This window comes from Asparagus officinalis, chromosome 6 (genome assembly GCF_001876935.1).
Source record: "Asparagus officinalis chromosome 6, Aspof.V1, whole genome shotgun sequence".
In the NCBI taxonomy this organism is placed as follows: domain Eukaryota; kingdom Viridiplantae; phylum Streptophyta; class Magnoliopsida; order Asparagales; family Asparagaceae; genus Asparagus; species Asparagus officinalis.
The window spans coordinates 18,595,559-18,611,461 of record NC_033799.1 but is presented as its reverse complement, the minus strand read 5'-3'; the positions used below and the strand labels follow the sequence as shown (position 1 = coordinate 18,611,461).

The 15,903-nt window shown below is 35.8% G+C and overlaps 1 protein-coding gene across 2 annotated transcripts in view; it reads right to left on the bottom strand.

Moving 5' to 3' along the window:
* Positions 1-15,517, bottom strand: part of LOC109845478 (chromatin modification-related protein EAF1 B-like) — a 20,423-nt gene extending 4,906 nt beyond the window's left edge. Inside the window, exons 1-19 of one of the 2 annotated variants that reach the window (XM_020414723.1) lie at positions 15,264-15,517; positions 13,472-13,635; positions 13,327-13,380; positions 13,126-13,224; positions 11,646-13,002; positions 11,446-11,562; positions 11,017-11,274; positions 7,744-7,935; positions 7,432-7,512; positions 6,402-6,462; positions 5,755-6,329; positions 5,633-5,686; positions 4,822-4,879; positions 4,506-4,708; positions 3,874-3,927; positions 3,714-3,794; positions 2,911-3,048; positions 1,685-1,801; positions 176-276 (exon numbers count right to left, since the gene is read on the bottom strand). In XM_020414723.1, the coding sequence (XP_020270312.1) occupies positions 176-276; positions 1,685-1,801; positions 2,911-3,048; positions 3,714-3,794; positions 3,874-3,927; positions 4,506-4,708; positions 4,822-4,879; positions 5,633-5,686; positions 5,755-6,329; positions 6,402-6,462; positions 7,432-7,512; positions 7,744-7,935; positions 11,017-11,274; positions 11,446-11,562; positions 11,646-13,002; positions 13,126-13,224; positions 13,327-13,380; positions 13,472-13,560 (3,689 nt within the window). In that variant the 5' untranslated portion in view covers positions 13,561-13,635; positions 15,264-15,517. The remainder of the gene's footprint in view (positions 1-175; positions 277-1,684; positions 1,802-2,910; positions 3,049-3,713; positions 3,795-3,873; positions 3,928-4,505; positions 4,709-4,821; positions 4,880-5,632; positions 5,687-5,754; positions 6,330-6,401; positions 6,463-7,431; positions 7,513-7,743; positions 7,936-11,016; positions 11,275-11,445; positions 11,563-11,645; positions 13,003-13,125; positions 13,225-13,326; positions 13,381-13,471; positions 13,636-15,263) is intronic. The other variant, XM_020414724.1, reaches the window with a different exon arrangement.

Below are 15,903 nucleotides of genomic sequence, written 5' to 3'. Positions count from 1 at the left end.
CGGCCGACATTTGAAACCATGATAAAAACAACCGTTAAACTAATGAGATAAAGCATGTATATTTATCAGATAATTATCAGGAAGTGTCACTACAAATGATGCAAGTCAATAAGAATAACAACAATGAGACAACTGATGACTAAAAAAACAAGATGTAAATACCAGTAAAACTTACGATAGGATACCCCCTCCCAGGTTGTTTGGGCACGTCTGAGAAAGAGCGACAAAATGAGAACTGTGAACTAGAGTTATTTGTTTTAGTTCTTGGGTATTCTTCTGCAAAAATCATTGAAAACCAACTTCAACAACATAAAACTTCAAGAAAACAAGGAAAGCCTTTATAGATAAACGGTAAACCACAAACATAGAAGACGCAAAGCAATAAATTTGAAGTATGCGTTCGACCTAGGAAAACTTAGATGTTACCACACAGAATTTCAGACTGTTTACAACCCACAGATGACTTTTGCAAATTAATAAAATTACTGTGGACAATAGTGTGGCCTCAGTTTTTAAAATATGGAAAGACATTTATGTTACCTGCGTACTTCTATCTGAAGCCGTACCTGTATCCAACACTTACCCGTGCACGTACCCACCCTCTTGGACACTTCTTGAACATATGCATATGCTTATTCAGGTGTATACTCAATTACATAACACATGTTTTAACTTAAAACAATCATCATTACACTTTTTGGACACATATACTACACTTGCAATTCACTTCTTGAAACGTGTTCGACATGAGTCATGTTCGTTTCAGCCCATACCAGTTCAGAACTATCATTTTAATGGGTTAATTGTATATCTAGTTCAAAAACTAACGGTTTTCCCATTTATAATCTACATAATAAAGAACCATAAAAAATGATATAGAAATTTTAATTCTCATAACAGATGACCGAAAAACAACATTGATTTCATGTAACTTGATTAATTTTATTACATATAAATATACATAATATATACATAATATGTGTGTGTGTGTGTGTATTTCACATGTAACTATAGAAATTAGTTATATAGTTATATCTATAAGTATATCTATATGTATGTGTGTGTGTGTAAATATATACATATATACATACATACATACATGTGTGTGTGTGTATACATATACACACACACACGTATATATATATATATATAATATATATATATATATATACATATACATATACATATATATATATATGTGTGTGTGTGTGTGTGTCTGTGTCTGTGTCTGTGTCATCTGTGTGTGTGTGTGTGTGTACACACACCTATGTCCCCGTACCCTACATTTTACAAATTTGCTATGTCCAATACCCGTATCTGTACCTGTTTCCAAGCAACAGCCAACATAGAAAGGCAGTTTGCTCAATTATGTACGTGCTAAATAAGAGCCTAAAGCGCCAAGATCACTTAATGTGATCAGACAACTATTCTTCAACAATGCATGTGAAACTTTTCATGATATAATAGCCATAATTATGATACTCTGCCTGAACTTTGTAGACTACAGAATTATCTAACTGCTACATACACTCAAGGGAAGCCTTGAAGGCCATTGCCGCTCAAATTCAGTAAGAAACATATTCTTCACAGGTTACACCAAATCTCTACTAAGTTAATGATGCTAATTATAATAGAGCTGCAAATATTACAAGAGAAGAAGACTAAAAAGATGTGAATAACTGACCTGATTCCTGAATGAATGCAGTTTTTGTCCGATCAAAACTAACTTTTCAAAGTGGGCCTTTAAAGTGTCCTCCTCTATGGGTCCTTGCAGGTGTTGAAATAGTTGTATGGCACTTCCCTGATGTCAATAAAAGATATGGAACACCATTAAATTCATTTTTGATCCGCCGCTTTAAACATAAACCATGTCCAAGTACTTTTGCCTCTTAACAACCACATAACAAGGTGTTTAAATCAGTTTTATTTCAGTTTTGATCTCTTCAGCTCTAGGTTTCCTTTTGACAGTTTCTGCAATACTGTTGTTATTTTCGTTTCAATATTTATATAGTAAAATAATTAAGTTTTCAGGTACAATATATAGAAGACTTCATTTTTTTCAATACCAAATGGGGGATTTTGTGACATTTATTCAAATATTACATTCTCTCTCTTCTGATCTGCTTGAATCTGATCAACTTCAGGAATTCACTTGAGATTCATGGTCAAATAACATGTTTTAATGATCAAAATGAGGCCTTCCAAATTTTATAGGGTACAACATGTTAATGTAACTGATCATGCAGTTGAAGATAGAAGACTACAGATGAAAAAGCAGCAAGGACTAGGGGGAACAAAAAAGGGAACGGATTGAAGCAGGAAAAATAGATATGGTATTTACTTTAAAAAGAGATATTAAGGCTGTAAAAAAATATCAGTAGAAGATTTACAAATTTAATATAAAATCAAGAAGAATTTTTCAAAACAGACCCACTCCAAATTTTTTTTCTTAAAACCGACCCGTTTTTATTTATTTATCAAAACCGACCCGATTTTGTAATTAACAGCTTAATCACCTTCCTAAACAGTCGGGGTTGGCAACCCCGACTATTTAGGACCTTAATTTTTAGGGTTTAAGGCTTCTAATTAGGGTTTAACACCTTCCTAAATAGTCGGGGTTGCCAACCCCGACTGTTTAGGATAGTGATTAAGCTGCTAATTACAAAATCGGGTCGGTTTTGATAAATAAAAAAAAAACGGGTCGGTTTTAAGAAAAAAAAATTGAAATGGGTCTGTTTTGAAAAATTCTTCTAAAATCAAGGCTATATTCTTAGCAAATAATGATATGTGGACTGGTTTCAGGTCCAAAATGATACATTGTGATCGGAAGCTTAAATGTTTCTATGTGATCAGCAGCCAATATACTACAATACCCAAGTCACGCAACAAGTAGAAGTTCAGAGGCCTTGCCTTTGGAATTCCAGGTATAGTAGACGGATAAGGTTGAGATGTGCCTGAATCCTCTGCACTATCAGCCCCATCACCAGCACTTTTTTCCATAAGATATTTGTGACGGTCCTTGCATTCTTTGGGTTTCCGAAAAATGCACTACAAATATAAAGTAAGATCGATTTAAACAGTCTTATTTGAAGAGAAACGAAAAATGATCCCTAAACTTTCTAAAAACCACTAACCAGATAATTAAATAATTAATCAATTAAAATCTCTTGTACAACAGCAGCATAAGAAGCTACAAAGGTGGTGGCTGACCACTGACTAGAATATATAAAATAAACAGTAATCATATCAATGACTAGGATGGTGGTAGATAGTGAGGAAAGAAACATTGAATACCACAGATATAGAAATAATATTGATGATCCTGAAGTTTTTTTTTGGTCAATAAATAAAGCTTTTCATTCACCAAGTCAACGTTATTTGTACATCACAATAACTCAGGCATACCCAAGTGATTACATTTGCCTTCGATATGTACTCATATAAACTCAAAAACAGAGACCATTGTACTATCTTGAAGATTCAATTCACTCAAAATATTGCTGAGGGATTGGAAATCGGTACAAAGCAGATAATGTAGTGATCTTAATACTCTTTACCACCACATCAGGACTGGCTGCAGCATTCATGTGCACTCTAATGATGATCCTAAAGTTTGTAAGCCTTAAAATAGATAGGTCTGATATACATTTAATGTCGGTGCACAAGATACAGTCGAGTATGTTAAAAAGAAATACGGGCGAGGAGTAGTTCACCTTGAACTGCAGAGTGCTGTTGATAGCATCACTTACAAGCTCCCAATTTGGACCCATATCATGAACAAAGACAACAAGAGCCTGATATAACATAAGCTATATTACAAAAGGTTTTCAACTATAAGTGGAATGATTCAAATACTGAACAAATCAAACTAACCTGGTCCTCAAAGTTTGTCCATGAAGTCCCAGAATCTGACTGTCCAGCAGCCATCTGAAGAAAGGAACAAGCTTTTGGTGACACAAAGCATCATCAAAGGTGGTTATAATTTAAACATTTTGAGATATGAAACACACTCTTATGATAAATGTGACATTAGACTTAAAGGACTCCGTAATGGCTTAATTTATGCTTCAAGAGGAACAGATTACAACTCATTCATTATGTTCAATTATGAAAGGCTTTTCAACAACAAAGTAAGGCAGAAAGCAAAAAACTAACGTCATCACAAATTGCTGAAAGGTATCCTGATATAAAAGGCACTGCAAAGAGATTATGCTTTTAATCCGATAACTTTAATGAATATGTATCAATGGGAAAGCCCAAAGCTTTATATAAGACATGAGAATCTTAATAACATATTTCCAAACCCAAAGCCTTCTATCATAAACACAAGAGAATAGAAGTATTCCCTTGTTCAATATCAAAAGAAAAAATGAAAATTGATATCACAAGTTATCTTATACTAGCAGCAAAGACAAAAATTGAGAATTAAAATTAAATAAAAACTAGCACACATAAATCATTCAGGATGTAACATCCAGCATAAGAAACAACAGAATGCAGTATACCTTTGTAGTTTTACTCTTTTTCCCCTGATCCCTGTTAGTAATTATCTTAATAAACTTATACTGGCTTGACATGTTACTCGTTTGTGAAGCAACCGGAGAAGACACGGATCCAGTGGCTGGCATGATAGCCTCTTGTGCAGGATATGTCAGTTGCTTTAAGAGCTTAGGCTTTTTAGCAGCATGTTGCCCATATATACCTGTTGCTGGTTTTTTTAAAAGAATAAATATTTAGTACAAGATACAAGGGAATGTAAATGCATACAACAATAGCATTGCTTTGGAATGAATAAGAGGAAAATAAACTGAGATGACTTACCAATATTTCCATTAGAATCATCGTGCTGATCCTCCAATCTGCTTTTGATCTGATCCCTCTGCAGTAGAGCCAATAGCAAATTGTTAGAAGGATGCTGCTGCAACTAGGGTTCAAATCCATACCGAGTAATCATATATGGAGAAAAATGACATGACAGTAAGAGTGTATTCTCATTAATCAGCAGGTTATCTTCTCTCATGCATGGATGGCTATTACTATCCTAAAACATAACTCGGAAGAGGACAGAGACATAACAAGATAACTACCATGAAACAGTGACAAATGATTAAATACAAAAAGCTATATGACATGAAAGGCATCTCAAACCATTTAACTCCTCTTTCATTTGCAGATGATTGATAGATTAACATATGTACTTGAAGTAGTCATACAGCAAGACATGATCCTTTGATAACTTTCATATCCCACTACCATATTATTAGTTAAAACATCCACGAAGCCCTTTAAAAAAACCTTCCTACAGCATGGACGAAAGACATATACTAAAAGAAACCCACAAATCCGTCATCCTGTGTCGAAGAACCTAGAAAGAAGAGAGGTTTGGAAGACTACAGAAATCATGAAAAGAAAAGAAGAATCCAGTGACAGACTACCAGCCTTGACAATAAAAGAGATCCAATAGTCTGGCTACAATCACAAGAGTTAAGGATATTAGCAAAAATGTCTGTAATAGTACTTCTAATGCATCTAATGGTATTATCATTTAGCATCATAAAGTATAGCTGAAATGCTACGGATACCAGAATCAACTGGAACAAAAACACATGAATTGAAAAAAAACAGCAATCACCTGTTCCTGCTGGATCATCAAATCAGCTTGTAACCTCTGATCAAATGCAGAGCCCTACATTTCCTTATGAATCAGCTGATATACATAAATTACGTGTCAGAAGTTAAGAGGAATTAACTCACCTTTCTCGATACAACTAAGACACCAGAAGCTGAGAGATCTGCGCAGTACCCAAAATGCTTAGACTTCTTCTTTTTAGGTTTTGTGGATGTCTCACTACTGTCAAATAGAAATTGTCTCTCAAAATCAACTGTAGACTCAATGTCCATGTTTTTCTTTGGCTGAGACCCACCGTGCATCGAACCTTGATCATCTTGGAGGGAATTAGTGTCTCCAATTGAAACATCTGCCTTATTCGTTATGTTTAGACTTCCTGTAACTCCAGCACCAAAAGGACTTGGCACCCGTTGCCTAGTAGCTGTACGAACACGCTTTATTGGAATTAGACCAGAATTAGGTGTGCTTCTAGGCCTTCTCCCAGTAGTCATCAAAGGTATATTTGCAGATTTGCCTTCCAGGTGTGAATCAAAAGAAAAATCACTACCCACATTGAATGACCGTGCAACATACTTTTGTGGGAAGATCTTTTTTCTCTTGAGAGTTAACTTTGATGACATAATGCCTTCAACTGCTCCAGGTAATAAGTATGAGCCTGTTTCACCTTCTTCCTCCTCATACTCATTCTTCAGAGGTCCATCTATATTGAGAGATATTTAGCACAAGAAATCTAAAGACTTAAACAACAAATAGTATCAGCATAAGATAATACCTAGAAGAAAACCGCTACGAGAAGCCTCACAATCTTCGTGATTCATATGATTAACCATTTTCTGAAAAAAAAAATAATAATTTGAGGTAAGTCACTTGTGTGCGAGTAACAATGTGCTTAGAGTAAGGAACTATTGACTCTCAAGGTGCTTATTAACTATGAATCTGAAAATCGTTGTTATTATTGGACCTAAACATTAAACCCAATCATAGATATGGGAACACGAATAAACATGTGATAATACAAAGTTACGGATGGTTCTGCAGCAAATTAGTTCCAACTGTAAAGGGTTATCTTTTAATGTGTTTCATTACAAAGTAGACTCTGTACGATGCTACAATATATGTATGTATATTCGCATCGTATGCATATAATATACATTTAACTTGGGATTAAGCCTTTGTTATTGTTGTTGTTATGCATTTAATATCTCTGTGTGAGTGGTGTGTCTCTTCTCATGGTATGTCCCATGGACACTATACATGTGCCTATTTACAAAGGTGTGTATACATACATCCATGAGCATGCTTACTCAAATAACTATAAATGACAGAGAGCTTTCCCCCACCCAAACCCTCCACCCCCTCAAGAAAAAAAATACCAGATATGCAAGAACACCCATAACATGAGAGGGGAGAACTGAGTGCACACAATCCTCTACATAACATCACTCTCCTAAATACATAAAGCATGAAGAAGATCCCCCACCCCATCCGACATAAATGTCTGCCGGAAAAAGAGCAAGAGCACAAAACATATAATCTAGCTAGTTAGCGAAGAAATTTTCAAATAATTCATCAGTGCTAGGATTGACAACATTCACTCACATGTTGAAAACAGTTATATATCAGCTAGTATAAGATTAGTCCAACTTATATGAATGAAAGCTTGTGCACATATTTGAAGAACCTGAAATAGGTTCTCTTTTGGATACCTTAGATTGAGGATTTTCATGGGAAAATCTCCTCTACTTAATTAACACACATGGCATGCATGATAAAAGAATAAAAATGTCGACAACATGCTTAACCTCGTAATTCAGCCACTGGGACTCCACTGTATCTCTGTAAACCTGCATCGCACCAGGTGGCACCGTATAAAAGAGGCTTTCCTGGAAGGGGAAAAAAGATGTTGAAATTGGAAAATTCACAGTCAAAACCTGTAATTTGCATAATAAAGGAACATGCATGCACAAAAAGTATCCTGTCACAACAACTGACACATGTTTTCAACTATATACATAGGAAGCAGTGTTAAAGAGTAATATAATGTTCAGCAACATGACAGCATATCCACCAACATCATCTACATCAACTATACGAGAAAAGAATATAATTCATACTTCTGAAATGTCACTTTCACACGATGTTTCTGGTCTGCCTGCATCGTTAACTCTGTCAGGAGTAGACGGTGGTTCGGCCAGGACAGAATGAGTGGATGTGGCACAATCATATTTCAAGAACCTAACTGCATAACCTTGAATAGAAGTGTGAGACGTAATGTTCCCCGCATCCACATCTTCATTGTCCTGCAACTGCCACAAAATTTGTTGAGTTGTTTGTATCATTTTTGTTGATTAAGGAAAAAAGTGAGGAAAGCAACTGAATCCAAAAATGACATAAATATATTGTATATATAAATATTAATCACAGGTTCAACTTCAGCATGGAACAGTAATTTTAGGAAGAAATGTATTGACAATAGATGGATCAAAAGTTGTCTTCAAAACCTCAGTTGAGAAAACATTTCTACTTTCTTTACCCTTATGGCTTGAGGATGATATTGTTAACAAAAAGAATAAAAATATTGGAATAGCAAACAATACTCAGTTCTACAACCATTCAGGAAGCAATTAGTGAAAACAAAAGTTAAGCAGCATACTCAACAGGCAGTTATGTATAGAAAATTGAACACCAAAATGCACCTATGACATGACATTACACAGTTTTTTTGAAAACGTGTCAAAGAAGCACCAAGATGGCATCAAAGAATGATGTAGGCCATACAATCTATGAAACTTGACCAACTGAGAAAATCAGCTCCCGTTAGGCACTAATTCAGTTTTTTTTAAAAGGCAAGCCAGCTGACAGGAAGTAAATAAGGGAAGACAAATCACTTTAATGGAACTCCCTCTCTTTTCTTTTCCCAACACACTCTACAGTAACTCTCATTCGTGAAGACAGAAGGAGTATAGGACTTTAATCAGATGAATGAACAGAGGGTAAAGACAAACTAAAGAATCTTCAAAGGAAGAACCAAGGTTTTAAATATCGTATATCGGAGAAATATCGGACGGCCAAAATCCATAACAGATTGTGGATATCAGGGAATTATTGGGGGCATGTAGTAAATATCGAATTGTCATATCAGATGTGCATATATAATATAATGTCCAGAAATGTAATCTAAACATGCTTGCTGAAATCTAAGCATACAAAAATGTGGCTAATATATGTTTAGGATCACTAACCAAATGTAGAAATTTTCTTAGGGAAAAAAGCATACTAGAAGTTTGCTAAAAAGCTTCATAGAGATGAATTTTTTGCTTAAAAAAAACTTCAAAGAAATTTTACAAAACTATATTGTTTTGTGACAAGCTACATATAAATTGGCCAGCATATCAATGAGATGTCGACCCATATCGGGAATAATAACGCCCAAAAATTCCAAAAAGTGGTAAAGGATATTGAGACCATATCCTTTTACAGCAAGCCTTACGAAAGGATATATCGGCGTCATATCAAGGATATTTAAAACATTGGGAAGACCCCTATCCCCAAGACTTTGTCACTATAACTTCTTTTTTGAAAGTTTCTTGTCTTTTTTCGTTGCATATGGTAGGCTCTAAATGTTGTTAGTTGTGTGATTTTATCATCATCATCATCATCTAATCGAGATACACAGTGATAGAAGCAAATTATGATACTAACAACAACAACAATAATTCGGAATACACCGGCAGACACAAACACACGAGTACAATTTAATAAGCTCCAAGTGCACATGAATGGGGAAACAAATTCAGTAAGCCATAAATGGAGTTCTAGAGTAAAAGGTAAAACTGAAAAGTAATTTGGGACTGTATTTAATGGTGCAATCTAATAGCAATACTAACCATATATACATGAAACCAAATGTCTCTTTATCTTGTATTAAATTAGCATATGATAATTTGAGTTCATTGATATTTAAAAATGTTAGCAAACAGTTTTACTTGTTTTCTTTAGGTCTATATTCTTGATCCTCATTGAAACTCTTTATGAATATCCTGGCTAAAAAAGAAATACGGCTCAGTGGGAAAGTTTTAGCCTAATTTTCACTCTAGGGATGATTTGGAATTAGACTTATCTTGATACTAGAAATTCCAGAAACAAATTTAGTTTAACAATTTAGGCTAATTGCTCTCTATTCCTTTAAAAATATGTTAGTCCTATTCAGAAAACTAATTTTATGATATTGATTCATGCCCATGGAAATCCCTACATTCAACTCAATCATGGTTATTCATCAATTACCGAGGAACCTAAATTCCAACTTTAGTCATGATTTATTGAAGGTATGCTTAGTGCAAAATAAACAGTTTAATTAGAATGATATTCCATCAGAAGAAAGAATAAAGAGTTTGAATGCTAATAATAGAGGGTCTGAATTAGTATTTTAATCATTACACTTATGAGCTAAGTGGAAGCTTAGATAGATTTTCTATCAAGAAATTGATAGCAGGAAAATTAGACCGAACGGAAGTCCTTCCTTTATTAAAAAGGCAGTAGCCTAAGTGGAAATGCAACTCATTCTAATAAATCTATACATCAGTCTTGACAGATGCAATTGACGTTCTGTTAGGTAGTAAATAAGCAGTACATATATGTCAAAAATGAATACATACATGCTAAAATGTATTGTATATGTGCATAAGTATAACATGAATAAATATAACACATACATGTGAAAAGTGTATCCATGCACAACCAAATGATTCAGACAAATGCATTAATTACAAACATAGTTATATCTTAATATTACACAAACATCATGCACAATCCATTTACTGCAAGAAAATTCAAACCATAATACATTTGTAAGTCCATAATCAGGTCAATCTAACATGTAAGCCATTACAGCATCAAAATTAGGCCAAGTTCTAACTAAAAGTAACTAATGTATCAAAGACCTTTTACTTTCAGAAAATCAATATGTAGCATATCAAACTCCTGCTAACTACTTCTTATGTGAAAAGATTACCATTGTTTCACCTGCTACATTTTACACACTGTTACAACATCGCCTAAGCTTTGCAACCAGGTAGTTCAGGTCAAAATGGTTCAATGGGTCATAAATGCATCTTACCTGTTTAATAGGTCAGGTGGGTTGACTCGGATTATGACACTTACCTTTTAACCTTGACAAAAACACACAGACTTCAGGTCAGACTCAGGTAGGTTCAATATTATCACCCCCTACCTAGCTACATCATAAAAACCACACTGCTATAATAAGTATGATGAAGGATTTATAGGGTACATGTCACTAAATACTGGCAGTCAAAAACAAACAACCAATAATTTCAGGAGAAAGTGCCTAAATAGCCAAACAGCGCAAAATGAAATTCTCCAACCTGAGCCTTTCCATCTTCTCCGTTAACTTTACATGATTCAAACAGATCTGAATTGCACCCTTCACTTGCACAATTGAGTGCCTCTCCAGTTGTTCTTGAGACATCAGCAGAATGCCAAAAATGCATTACAGCTTTGGCCAGAGTTCTGGCTATATTTCTCTGCTTTCTATAAATTATATTCTGCACAAACTCTGAATGACCACTTGATGCAATACTATGACTTATATGTGCTGCAGCTGCTGTCTTCCAAAGACGCTCCTGTTCATATTATAAAAAACGGTGGTTCAAGTGCAGATCTTTGTCGAATAAATGAAACTAATAACAAGCTACTTCTCAATTTGAAATGTCGACAGAATATGTAGTTAAGGTGTGAATATCTTATAAATTTGAAAAAAGTTATAGGTGGAAGATCTTTCAGAAAACTCAGACCTGCATGAAATCATTCGCCATCCATGCCATTTCTTCAAGGACAAAATCCCAATGACTCTTTTGCTGCTTCTCCGAAGACTTATAGGAAGATAGCTGAGCAGTCCTCTTAAGGTTTGCCTGTTCAACAAAGACTGATAAAAACAATCTGACTAAACCAGAATCTCAAATGCAGAAGTCAATCTTAAAACAGTTGAACAAACCTTGATCACCCGTGCTTCTTTCAAAATTGCATCTTCATGAGCCTTCTTTTCCAATTTTAAGTGATTAGCTGCAATACTCTGAACTTCAGAGGCAGTTGATAATCTTGAGATACCCCTTTCAGAAAGAGTTGTTGTTGAAGGTTGACCCGCGAGAACATTGAAACAGCTTATAGCACCACCTGCATTGTTAGTGGAATGGGAACTGTCGCCTAAAGAGTTGTTTAGTATTTTTTGAGTTTCTGAAACAATTTCGCCATTTGATTTCAAGCTCTTTTGAGTTGAAACAATCTCAATTCTATCATCAGATAATTCTATTTCATCTTTAATATGAATTGTTGAGTTGCTTGGGTTTGAGGGAACAGCAGTGATGAGGGCTTCAACACCAGTTGACAGGCCATTTTCGCTTGCGCCTTTATTATCTGTTGTTTTCTGATATGGTGAACCTTCTTTGCATTCTCCATCCGAGTTACCTTCCTCATGTCTTAACATGCTGCATTTTTCACTAGTAGCATTTACCGAAGTCATATTTTCCTTCTTAGTTTGAGTATCTGTTTGCACATCAATCAGTCTCCGAATTTCAGTAAGGCTATCAGTGCCCAATTTGCTATTCGGATCATCACAAAGTACACCAGTCACATTTTTATCTGGGACACTCAAGTCATTGACTTTTTCAGATACATTTCCAGTGGCCTCATGAGCAACCGATTGAAAATCAACTGAAGTAGCTTGATCTTTAGCAGCTTGCTCTACATGTGAACTAGTTTGCGTATTAGATTGGTTTGTGTTTTCAGAAATGTTAAGTTCTGCTTTTCTTTCTAGCACCCTATCTTTTATCACGTTTACACTTGAATGATGTTTCTGCGCCACATCAAGCTCCATATCCAATTTGCAACCGGTGGAGGATGTTTTTGATAAGTCGTTACCCTTTGAAATTGAGTTGGAGACATAAGAGGCTCCATCTTTATCCGTGTGTGCTTCACGTACTGGTCCGTTTCCATCACTATGACCAAGGGTGGAAGATGTGGATGATTTATTACCGTGACCATCACGGCTCGTCCTTGACCGATTCCTTCGAGTATATGCCTGATTTTTAACTCCAAGGTGGAAAATAAGAGAATCCTCTGTTCCCTTGGTATGAGTGCAGCCAGCACCTTCTGAAGTCTGTTCGAGTAGAGAGGCATTTCCTCTTTTTCGTTTTAAATTTTTCACACCAGAGGGAACACTGTTTTCCCCATCAAATAGTACGAGATTGTCAGCAGTATTTGTTTCTCTTTTCACAGATTCCCCAGGTCTGCCACTGCTTTCAATAGAATCTCCATGCCGGGAGGCAATCAATACAAAGCTCCCCTTTGCTTCACTAAATGTTTTGAAAAAAATAAAAATATCAATATTAACTATTGAAACAGCAAGGTTGAGCAAGACATGTTCATTATTAATTTTTATCACTATAAATCTATTATGTGAGTTGATGTATGATAACCTGATTGCACATTGCTCAGCCTGCTGATCTGTGAAAGATGTAGAATGTAGACTGGTTGATGCTGCATGACCAAATTTAAAATCCAAGGGGTTGCCTCCCTGCAAGTAGATGACATAAATAAAAAAAAGATGCACAAAATAAAACATACCACATAACACATATCCATGGCAGCATCAGGGAGAGGGGGAGGGGGGGGGGGGGCTTTCAAGGAATTCTAGTTCTCTTTTCCATTTTTCCTTTACATCACATTCCTGCCTGTAACAAATGCATTGAGAAATTAAAGTTCAGAAGCAATGAGAAAGGAACAATCAATGAAGGTACACACTACACATATGACACAACAAACCGTAATTCTGCTTGTGCCTTCTCGATTGCTGCACGATGGGGTGAGATTTTGGTACGCAAGCGAACTCCCGAATCAACAGCACCACCCATGGAATCAACCAGTGCATTTCCTAAGAGAGCAAACTTTGGTGCATGTCCATACAATTCCCATGTATCGGTTGTTCACTGTATTAATGCCAACAATACCACATCATATGAATTTAGAAGTTGTTACAGAACCGTACAACCACAGAAGGAACGTATGGAAAATTAAAAAAGCATCAATAGTTAAAGAAAAGAATTCACAACAAGATCAGAGAAGGGTACACGAAACTTTGAAGATATAATCAATGAGACACTAGAGTTCATAAGAAATGTAAGTTATAGTCGAGGGCAAGTAGAACAATCACTGAAATTGGTAGCCTAGATCTCTATCAAAAAAGAAAATTGGCAGCCTACATAACTAAATGATCTTTCTTGCAAGTTACAACTTAATTTTCAAATTGGATAATCAGATAGCTAAACCTAAATTCTTCTAATTTTCTTAACATGAAGAGCTAGCAAAATCAGACATCTGTCTAGAAAGGATATGGTACGCTATATCTGAAAATGCACCTCATCACTCCCTTCAGTTATGCAAGGTGTAGAAAAACTAGCATTGATGAAGTAAGTATGTAACCTAATGAAAGAAATTCCAGCACTAGAAAGTTTCTAAACCATATTTTGAATCTTGGAAGAAGCACATAACAGCTTGCAAGCGAGTTTCAGACCATAACTAGAGTATGCAATACTTTCATTGAGATGAGTTACCTTGTGCACGTCTCGAGAAGTCTTTCTAAATTACTGTCCTAAAAGGAGAGTAGAGGGATTATAATGGCTAGTTCAAAGACGAGAAACTTGATGACCATATCCTTTGGTCCTTACTCCAGTTCTTTCTAAGTGGCACTTCGTGTCGTGACCATTTGTAGGATAAGACGAAAGCTAAAAGATAGCTTCTTTTGTTTGCGGTCTCTGGATGCTCCCCACCATATACAACCACTGCATAAGAGAATGTTTTCTCAATGACTAACGTGTGCAAGACCTGCAAGAAATCACCCCTAAATGCATATTATACCCACAGTTAACTCCCCATGATGGACTAAGATCCTACCCACCACCACATTTCAGCAGTCTGATGGCCATGCTGGTTGTACATGCACTAGACCAGCTTCAGTTGAATACTAAGCCTAACGTGGCCCCTTTTTGTCTTTGCGTTACACCAGTCGATGAACACTGTAATACCCCCGCACCGCTCCCTTGCAACTAGAAAGATGGGGTTTGCTCTAATTCCATTTTGTAAGAGACCAAGGAGAACTCACCCCTAAAAGCTCATTGTTTAGGAGGGAACCCGACTCTCTTATAAACCCACAACTAACTCCTTGTTTAATCAATGCGGGGATAAATGGATCCTAACGTAATGAAACGAGAAAAACTGCAGCATCTTCAAAATTTTGGAGGCTCAGCGAAACACGGAATTATATGTATATCATAACTCTCCATAGAATTTAAGAATTCAATAACGCTAATTCAAACTTCTAACTGAACATTAATGTAGAATCCATTTAAAAAAAAAACATACCAACAAAAGAGCGCACTGCAAACAGTTGAGAAGATAATACAAAATAGAGAAAATAATCAAAGAAGAGAATTTCTCCCACGCAATATTCATCAAAGACTTAAGAGGCAGTAATAAAAACTCAAAACCAATGAAAACTAGGGGGGGGGAATGTAACAATTCAAAAACTTTAAAGAGCACTTCACAGAGCTTACAATACCTCGAGTTATATCACGGTTCGAGAACGAGGCTTTCCATCATTCAAGGGTTCGAAAACTAGGGTTTCGAATTGCGGAGAGAACTCAACGAGCGAAAGAGAATGATTAGGGTTTTCGAATGATTCGATAGGATCACACGAAATTAAACAAGAGAAGTTAGCGAATTAGGGATTTCGATTTCTAGGGTTTCCTTTTGAAATTGAGGAGGGAATGAACATCGGGAAGTCGAGCGAACCGTTACAGGGTCGAATCGAGTTAAATACAAACAATTAAGTTCGATCCAAGCGCGAGTTAAACTAGACAAGTAGCAGAGAATTATAAAATGGCGGGTAAATTGGATCCGAACCCGATAACACGATACTAATCAGGTTTCGGATCTCATGTTGTGTTGACTAAAAATTTATACAGCGGTGTTGATCCAAATCGATCTAAAATAGTCATGACTGATTAATTCAAAGAGATGAAAAAGAACAACAAGAGCGGAAGCACTACCCAAATCCATGACGATTTGCACGAATCTGAGTAGGGTTTGAACTTCTAATATTGATGGTCTCTCCTTATTTTCTCTTTAGATGGAGATTAATAAAATAGAGAATGTAACCCCAGATTAGAGACCATAACACATTATTTATAGATGTTGTA